General features: G+C 46.5%; 1 protein-coding gene across 1 annotated transcript; it reads left to right on the top strand.

Annotated features, from left to right (window-relative positions):
• Nucleotides 1-4,170: 4,170 nt before the first annotated feature.
• Nucleotides 4,171-9,756, top strand: LOC140908822 (ankyrin repeat domain-containing protein 9-like). The gene has a single exon (XM_073336697.2). The coding sequence runs from the start codon at nt 4,455-4,457 to the stop codon at nt 5,343-5,345; it is 891 nt and encodes a 296-aa protein (XP_073192798.2). The 5' UTR covers nt 4,171-4,454; the 3' UTR covers nt 5,346-9,756.
• Nucleotides 9,757-9,983: the final 227 nt, after the last annotated feature.

Genomic DNA, 9,983 nt, shown 5'->3' with positions numbered 1-9,983 from the left:
AATGCTGTCGCAGCTCCCTGACGTTGTTAGTAGCTGTTTCCATTGATGCAGCTTCTAGTGCACGATTTAGGGTCAATTGAGCCTTAGGCCAGGTCTACACGTAAAAATTAGATTGACCTAGCTACATCACTCACACTGTGAAAAAAATTGTGCGTGTGCAATGTAGTTAGATCGACCTAAGCCCCTCCGTAGATACGGCTTCATTTAAAAAAGCAGTTGACACACAGTCCTAGTGGCTGCTTCTTCATCCCCAGTTGTTTTCCCTTTTGCTCTTTACACAATAACAATACTATAAAAAAAACCACAGAGGCGCAGCTGGGTTCTGCATAACCGTGTTTGGTAACTATACATAGGCACACAAGAACTAGCTACCTACATAAATTCCTTTTCGTGGCTGAAGTTTCCTGACTGTTGACAGTTCTATTGTGAGATCATGAGTCAGGCTTAATTTTTACTTAGAAATCACGGCTCTCACGATTATTTCCTGAGAGTTGGCATGTCTGCATCATGAAACTGTCTCAGCCGAACAGACTAAACAAAAACACAACCAGACAGAAACACCATAATGGCAGGAAGCAATTTATTCCCGTTGACCCTGTGAATCAATATACACGTGAGCAATGCTCCTGGCCAAGTGAGTAGGTTACTCACGGTCCCAGTGCTTATGGCCTGCAGTTACTCTTTCCGTTTCACTTGGCCTCTTCTGCCACTCTCTGTACCACTGTATTCCTGGATTAAGGAATCTTCACCTGCTGTATCTTTTGGCCTTTACCCAACAATAATAGCACAAAGAAACCACAATGGCATGGTGGGGTCTGTACAACCATGTATACTAATTATATACAACATGCCAGGCCTGGGTATGGACACATGCTGCAGCTCTGGCTGGTTTCTAAAACAGACAAGACAATTTAAAGGATTCTGCCAATTCCTGTACACTACAGTATCCACATATCTCGATGACTATCAGCTTTAATTGGAAGACCATTCTCCTATCTGGAGTTCTCAAGGGTGGCTGCCATGTTCTAACTGAAATCTTAGCTGGTCTTTAGGAGGTGAGGATAAAAAATCTTCCCCTGTCCCCTTCGACATACAGAGGTGCATAAAACTCCTTTCTGCTGCTGCGCCCTCTGTGAAATTGAGTCAGAATGGCCTTCTGCTAACCCTGTGGAATACAGCTCAGCCAATCAGGAAACCAGAAACAACACCATGTGACACGTCTTGCTTGATCAACCAATCCCAGCTCAAAAGGCAAAAAACAACTCTACTTCATCCCCGCCACCTCCCTTGAATCTTGTGGTTGGTTTGGTTTGCACTCATGGATAGTAGCCCAAGTTTTTGCACTCAAATTTGTTGTAAGAAACCTTGCATGTTTTTGTTTTAGAGATTTACTTCTGTTTTGCAAACATTTTTTATTTTGCAACCTCAAAACAGATGCATTATCAAACAGTCCACCCAGCTCTAGCTCGCATAGACTATTGGATGAGATAGGAGCATGCAACATGCAGAGAGCTTGCCTATAGCAGACAGCAGGATGGCGGGGAAAATAGATGAGCAGCTTAAGGAAGCGCGGAGGTGGGCCCAATATATAATCTCTCTGCCACAGAATTGGCCCCATTTCTCCCCAGTGTTCCTTCCCAGGACATGCCTCTGTCCCCTGGGCATCTCTTCCCTCACCCTGATGGCACAACAGTGTCTATTCATAAGCCACAGAGTTCAGAGACTAATTATTCCTTCTCCTGGTATTTTATATGGGAAGGGACAATACTATTTGCAGAATAGTTTTTGTTTAGATGTTTTTCACCCGGTGAACACATTTGAACACCCTATAATAACCCACATAATAGAAGAGACTACAAACATTGTACTTTGTCTTTAGCTCCAGACTTCTGCCTGAGTTTCAGAGAGGGAGGGTTGTCCAGTGGTCAGAGCATGGAGAAAAGACTCAGGAGTTCATGGCTTTACTCCCAGTTCTGCCACTGGCTTACTGTGTAAACCTGAGCAAGTCATAAAACATTTGTGCACATACCTCTGTTTCCTCCTCTATAAAATGTGGCTGGCAATACTTACCTATCTCACTGGGGTGTTGTAGACATAATGAATTAATGATTGCAAAGTCTTTTGAGATCGTTGAATGAAAGATGCTATAAACATGTAATGTATTAACACTTTAACTTTTAACCAGACCAGTTTGTTACACGGGGCTTGTATGCTAATGGCCTGATTTTTCAGACTGTTTGGGTAAACAACTGGACACACAAAATATGTTTGCTCCATCATGCACCTACGTCCAACATACCATACCAACAGACCCTGGTCATCAGCGGGCAGGATTGAACCTGGGGTCTCTGGAGCTTAAAGCATGAGCCTCTACCACATGAGCTAAAAGCCAACTGGCTGTGAGCTAAGGCTGTAGAGCAGACTCATTTTCTCTCTCTTTCTAAGCGGTCTCGGTGCCACTAAATGGGACAGAACCCCACACCCAGAAGGTGTGTGGGTGACATACTTCCCCTAGCTGAGGAAGTGTGTCCCGAGCTTCGGAGTCTTTCCAGTTGAAATCCCAGATGAGCCCCCACTTGTAACGCCGACAGACCCTGGATGTCGGCGGGCAGGATTGAACTGGGAACCTCTGGAGCTTAGTGCATGAGCCTCTACTGCATGAGCTAAAAGCCAACTCGTTGTTAGCTACGGGTGTAGAGCAGACTCATTTTCTCTCTCTCTCTAAGTGGTCTCGGTGCCACTAAATGGGACAGAACACCACACCTAGAAGGTGTGTGGGTTACACATACAAACTGGATAATGGCGCATGCAAATATCTAATTAGCTGTATTTGCATGCACAGTCACATTAATTGTGAACACAAACTGGGCATGCAATTGCTCACTCAAAATGTGTAAACCTGACCCAAAACATTAAATGTATACACTGTACAGGAGATGGGCTTGAACCAAACCCCAGGATCTAAATGTCCCTGAATTTTGTGGGCTGGGAGGTTGCAGTCTGTACCCAGATCCAGACCCAAACTTTGCAAATGGACCTAATTTTATCCTATGATGATCCAAATCCCTGGACCTGAACACCTTGCAACTTTGGGCTATTCAAAATCCAGATCTGAACGTTGTGTGTTGAGTCTCCCAATATGGACACAGTGTAGATTGTTGCCCCTTTGCCAAGTTATAACAGAATTCAGGACCTTGCAGGTCAGGTCCTGTTTAAAGCAGAAATCAACGAAGCAGAGTCAGGTATTTTCTCAGTATAATTTGTTTATTTCCAATGCGTGTAAATCCTGTTTCCTTGAACACAGGTGGTAACAAACAGCACACAGGTCACACTCTCTTGCAGAAACCTCCGGTCAGGCACCTCTGTCTTGTCCCAGAAGCATCTGCCTTGGGCCTCTGTCTCTTCCCAGGACCTCACCCAAGTCTCACACAGCCCCAAACTCCCCTGCATGGACATCTGGGAAACCCCAAGTGCAAGGATCCCCCTCAGATTAGCTGGTCTAGACAGAAAGGTGGCTTGGACATTAATCCTTTCTTCATGCATCTGCTTTGCAACACAAAGGAACCTCAGAGCTTTAACTGCCGGACAAAGGGAAGTGCTTTAACTATCCAATATCCTTCATGACTCTGGATGGGGTTACTGCATGGTGTCTTCAACTCATTCTATGTAGAGTTTCAGCCTATGGGCTTATGCATCATAGAATCATAGAATATCAGGGTTGGAAGGGACCTCAGGAGATCATCTAGTCCAACCCCCTGCTCAAAGCAGGACCAATCCCCAATTTTTGCCCCAGATCCCTAAATGGCCCCCTCAAGGATTGATGACCTCTAATAGACAAACCATTATCAGTGTCCCCTAATGCGTCACCCATAACAGTATTTAGTAAATAGAAGTCACTTTATAACCATATAGCTAGCAATCAGTATATGGAAATTATATATGGTACTCAATATTGATTATATAGTATCAATATACATTTATTATATACGGAATTGTAGAAGTACGAGGGACAAAGACAAATGAATAAATGCATATTGTGCTTACTGCACTATATCAGCTGATCTGGGTAGGCATCAAACACAGACAGAAAATTGCCTCACCTCTAAAGCTAATTTTAGTCTCTCCTATGTAGCTCTGCATCTATAAAAATCACTGCTAGTCTGACAGCGTTCTAACCTGTGCTGTGCATGGAGCAGAATGCACTGACTAACCATCTATTGCATGGCATGGGTTAACTGAGCCTGTGGGATTGTGCTTACCTAAACAAAACCACTGCAATGAGGGGAAAAAACAATGAATGGGTGGAGATGTTCAAGCCAAGGCATTCCAGCTAGTGCAGTCTGGGCTGCAATGACAGGCTGAAGGTTGCAGCAGCATCGGGATCTGCATTCAAAGTGAGTGAATCTTACATTCTGGAGCGAGCTTGTGTGCAGGTCTTGTTTATTTGCTGAGACATGGCCAGTAACCAGGCCAGCCTGCAGGATGAACAGAGCAGGCATTGTAAATTCTTATCCTATATGTTCTACCAGGCTGTGAGAGACCACAAACCGGTGTGGATGCTGGAAGATATGAGAACTATGGAATATTTTTACTGGGAGGAAAATGCAAGCCTGAGAACATATTCACCTTCGGAAGCCCTTCTCTATGCAGTGGTGCATAATCACCTGCCTTATGCCCAGTATCTGCTGTCTCATTTTCCAGAGGATGCTCTCAAGGTGCCTGGAGAGCATTTCTGCTATTGCCCGTCCTCTGCCCCTCATTTGGCCATGGCAGTCACATACGACAGGAGGGACATTTTGGCGCTGATCATCAAGATTGCACACAAGCTACCCAGCCTAAATTCCTACATCAACAGGACTGGCTGCTTTCATCTGGAAGATGGCAAGACCCCGCTGCACCTTGCCTGCGAACTGCTGAGGTCAGAGACCGTCCTCATCCTCCTAGGAAATGGGGCTTCTCCCAGGATCGAGGACAGCAAGGGGCTCACCCCATTGGATGTCATCCTGGAGCAGATGTGGGACTCCAAAGTCAACGTGGCATCAAAAAAGCTCTGCCTCGACTACCTCTTGCTCTTCATGCCTAACCCACAGTTTAAGATGCGGAAAGTTCTGCAGGATCATCCAGACCACTGGACAGCTTTGCTCGGGGAAGACAAATTCAACAGCCTGGTGGGGAACACACCTGGTTCTTTATACCTGCAAGCTATGCAAACTATTCTCCAGTCTCTCCCACCTTCACACTTTCCTAAAAGCATCCAGGAACTACCTATACCTCAGGCACTAAAGCCCCTACCTTCCTATGGCAAAAAACTACAGACAAAAAATGTGGTAAATGTTTTTCCTTGACTATATTTTTTTGTGTGCGGGGGGTGGGGGGGAATGGATTTTCAAAGGCTCCTAAGGGAGTTAGGCACCTACCACCCCTAGAATTTCAATGAGATTTTGGTACCTACCTCCCATAGACCCCATTTGAAAATCCAATATTTTATGAGAAGATTTTCAGTGTTTTTCTAATTGATTGCAGGCACAGCACTTTTGAAAGCAAAATTCTTCTTTTTCTGTTGTGGTGCATGTGAAGGGTTAAGTTTAATTGAAGCAGTTTTTTTAACGGCCAGCTGAAATCAGTGTATCTGAATTCCCAACATATTAACAGTATCCTGTGTAAATTCTGCCGGTGAAAAAGAATGGCCTGTCCATTGTGATTTGCAAACGATGGAACTGTACTCAACCAGCCCTGTAAAAACCACCAACGGGGTTGAGATGTCAGGTTTCCTTTCTGCTCCAGTGAAGATCAGGAATCCTGTGGCTCACAATACTCTTACTGCAGTGGTGTTGAGTCAGTGCTGCAGAATACTATTGCATTTCCTCAATTAGAGTCAGGGAGTCTGTGTTCTTGCTCAGAGGATAAAGACAGGCAGCATACTGATGAGAAGGCAGCCTTTTTTTTATTTGGGAGTGAGAGGGTTAAAGGCTATCCCCGTGCTGAAGCTTCTATAGAATTGTGCAGTGGGGCGGGATCCGTCTTTCATGCTGTTCAGTGAAAAAATGCAAATCTTGGCAATACCAGTGAGTGGAAGTCCATCTTTAATGCGTGACATTAGTTCCCCAGGACTTTTGTTTTCAGGAGTGATGGTGTCCCCAAGAGAGTTACAGCTGTGCCTTGATTTGGAGATTTATATCAAAGCCACCTGCATTTGCTAATTACTTGAAGATGGGAGGTGGTATTTTGCTGCTATAAATCACCAGCGTGGCAGATTAGGTCATTCATCCTCCAAGCCGCAGATATAGGGCCCAGTCGTGCTATGGGAGCTGAAGACAGGTGGTGTTCACAGGATTGGGCCCGGAAGCTGATGTCGGCTGCCTTGAATTCCCAAAAGCACAGGCAGGACTCCCCTTATTAATCAGTCAGTATCTTGCTGTCGGTGTGGAATGCTACTCCCCACACCCCTAGCCACAATCAAAGCAGACTAGTGAAATCATGGCCTAGCAGCAGGCCACTCCGACGCCCTTCGCAGCATAGTCCTTAATTAGCTATACAATAACGTTATTTTAGTCAAAGTGGTCTCATTTTCAATTTAACCCTTTGCTCGAGTCCCCAGCCCGCAAAAGGAACACATTCCCACATATTTGTAGGGTGTGATAGAGAGTGCATGGTTGAGCTCTTTAAAATATATGCAGTGGTAAGCAAAGGGCATGATTACACATTACCTCATGATTCACGAGGTTGTGAACAAGAAATGGTGTGCAATAGAGTGTTGTGCCACCTAGCACACTGAATAGACCACTTGTTACGTTTATAGATGACCTACATCTCAGACAGTAAAATGCTGAGCCATGTTCTCTGTTGGCGTCAATGGATGCAGCCCCATTGACACTGGCAGTGAATGTCCTGAGGGCACCACTGCTATAATGCTCTGGGTATCTGGGCAGCCTGATACTGAACGTACTGGCTACGCCCAGGTGAGGTGCCCCTGATGGGCTGCTGACTGTACAGGATATGTTCACATGGAGTGTCCCTGTTGTATGTATCAGGCACATCCGGATAGAATGCTCAGGTTCTGCTACTGAACGTACTGTTTCCAGGGCATGGCACCTTCTGTGCTGCTGAGTGTGATACGTGCAGCTTAACACCCCTTTATCGTCACTGGTATGCGGAGAAAATACCAGCACAGCATTTTCAATGGCAGACCAGCAGTGAAAGGGTTAATCTATTTCCCTGCCTCTCTCCTCCTGTTACATTGTGCCTCAATGGCATCTCCAAGGACAAACAGTTCCTTTTCGATGTATTCCTTGCTGGGCAGGGTGACTGGTGGGAGTGGAATTCAGTGTAAACCTCAACCCCCCTTTTTTATTTTTGCAGAGACACTGCCCCTGCAGCACATGCTGGCAGAGTTGAAGGCTGTCACAGCTCCGGGGTATTTTTCCCAGGAAGTGGGAGCCAAGCTGAAGGCAGATTAGCATAATAAGCACTTGCCCTGCCAATCCTGCCAGTCCATGGACAGTGTGCAGGCACCTCCAGCCTTAAGGCGTCATCAGCCCCCAGTGTCACAGGGAGGGAGGGGAGGAGACAAAACTGATGTTCCCCCTCCAAGGCTGCTGAACTGACAGAACAATAGCACAGCTGTTAAGAGCTGGCTGTGTCCTGCTGCCTCTGGAGTCAGTGGGAGCCAGATCCATCCAGCTCATCCACGCTGGAGCTGCAGCAGCTAATTTGGATGTCAGTGGGGGAGAGGCGGAGGGTGGGAATATTATTAAGATGCTAATTAAACTCCAGTAGCAGAAATTCCATATTAAGAACAGTGGAAGGGAATTCATTAGGTATGTTCATGCTCTCTGATAGCATTAGACCTTCCGTGCAGAACAGAGTTTCAGAAAATCCACTCCAGCTGGTGTGGGTGGGTGGGTTGTTTCTACACAAAACACAGATTGTAGGGATTGATGGTGTGCGCAATATGATATTTTCCAGTAACACAGAGGGAAAGTTACCCCTTGGCAGAGGGCTAGAACAAATGCTTTGGGCACATGTGAGCTTTAAATGGTGCACAGGCCCTGTGAACAGGCATCAATTTCACACACTGCAGGGTCAGAGCTTAGGTTCCCCACTGCTCCAGTCTATGCAGATATCTTCAGTTCGCCAAACTGGCCGGGGCAGGAGGTTCAAGGGCATTGTGATGCTTGTGTGTGGCCTGCAGCAAGGAGAAGACGCCTCCTTTCAGCAGCGAAAGGAATTCTCCTGTAGCTCATACTATGGTGTTACAGCAGCCTAGGTCAGTACTGGTTGAAAGTCGCTACCATCTGATGTGTGTTCATTGCCCTGTGTGCAATGAGTTTGGTGTTCTCAGCCCAGTTCTTGATGGGCAGCTATCCACATCAAAGAAATCATTACCGTTGCCTCCAATTTGCCCCTTTGTTGGTAGTCTTAGCAGAGTGATCAAGAACTGGGTGGGCCCTGGAGCCTGATTCACCATTTGACCTCTAGAGGGGGTTTCTTTGGGCCAGGGTTAATGGACACTGACGGGCCAAGGGGAGAAGCTTGTAGTGTTGCTAACTAGGCAGGACATGACAAGGGAACAATCCTGGATGGGATTTCTTTTTGATGGAAGGGCGGGGATTTTTTCCCCCTGCTCGTTTGCCTATCCTTTGCATTGATCTATCTGTTTGATCTCCTGTGTGTCTTCGTTCTCTGTAGGATATTACACCTTACACAGCCAAATCTACCTCAACTTCATCACAATTTTCATTGACATAGGACAGAAAATCAGGTTCCCTATTCATTGTTCTCCTTAAGCCTGCTCACGAGCAAAACTAAATTCTAGATCTGTTAAACAATCCCTCCAACCCATCAGCCCGTAGCCTTGAAGCTTTCCAGAGGAAAAAATCCCTGCACTTGCATGACAAGTACATTAGTGATCGTATTTTTTTTTTTTTTAACAAACAACAACAAAAAGGGCACTTGGTGCCATGTAGCAAAGTTTTCATTTGGCATTAAAAATGCATTGAATGAGTGTAGTTTAAGGTCTTTATTTTTAAACTTTGGCAAAAGAATAAAAGAGACAGAGAAGAGGAGGGGGAGGGGGGAGAAATTTGTACCACGCTCTGGATTATCAGTAGGCTCAACAGGATTTTTAACTTATTTCAGTTTCTATGAATATAGTTGGAAAGGCCTAGCTTGTGTTTGTGTGTGTGTGTATATAGATCACTGCCCTTTCATGGCCTGAGCTGCTCTTGACAGAGGAGTTTCTGGGATAAATTCATCAGTGTTTGTGAGATAGTTGGATCCTACAGTGATCGATACCTTAAGAAAGCCTATAAATTATTTAAATCAAGAAAACAGTGTCTCGTAAGCCCTGCTAAGTTACTGCTTGCAGCTAAGGAAGTTTCTTCATCAGCTAAAGTGGCCTGTGCTCTTGAAGAGGGAGCTCTGTCTCTGAATACCAAGTGGCAATGGGTTACAGCAGGGGTGGACAAACTTTTTAGCCCAAGGGCCACATCTGGCTATGGAAATTGTATGGCAGGCCATGAATGCTCATGAAATTGGAGGTTGGGGTGCAGGAGCGGGTGAGGGCTCCAGCTGGGGGTGCAGGCTCTGGAGTGGGACCAAAAATGAGGAGTTCAGGGTGCAGGAGGGGGCTCCCAGCTGGGGCAGGAGTTGGGGTGTGGGATGCGGGGGCTCCAGCTGGGGGTGTGGGCTCCCGGCTGGGGCTGGGCATGAGGGGTTGGAGGTGCAGGAAGGTGCTCCAGGCTGGGACCAAGGTGTTTGGCAGGCAGGAGGGGGATCAGAGCTGGGGGTTGGGGCGCTGGAGGGGGTCAGGGGTGCAGGTTCCAGGGGGTTCTTACCTCAAGCAGCTCCCGGAAGCAGCGGCATGTCCCCCCTCCAGCACCTACATGGAGCGTGGCCAGGCGGCTCTGCACGCTGCCCCATCCACAGGCGCCGCTCCTGCAGCTCCCATTGGCCGTACTTTGTGTAGGTGCCGAAGGGGGAAC

Source organism: Lepidochelys kempii, chromosome 3 (assembly GCF_965140285.1).
Source record: "Lepidochelys kempii isolate rLepKem1 chromosome 3, rLepKem1.hap1, whole genome shotgun sequence".
NCBI classification, from domain to species: Eukaryota; Metazoa; Chordata; order Testudines; family Cheloniidae; genus Lepidochelys; species Lepidochelys kempii.
The sequence above is the reverse complement of the archived record's forward strand: the minus strand, read 5'-3'. Positions and strand labels throughout refer to the sequence as shown.

Coding starts and splice junctions, on each gene's coding strand:
- LOC140908822 (XM_073336697.2), top strand. CDS start 4,455: ATGGCCAGTAACCAGGCCAGCCTGCAGGATGAACAGAGCAGGCATTGT.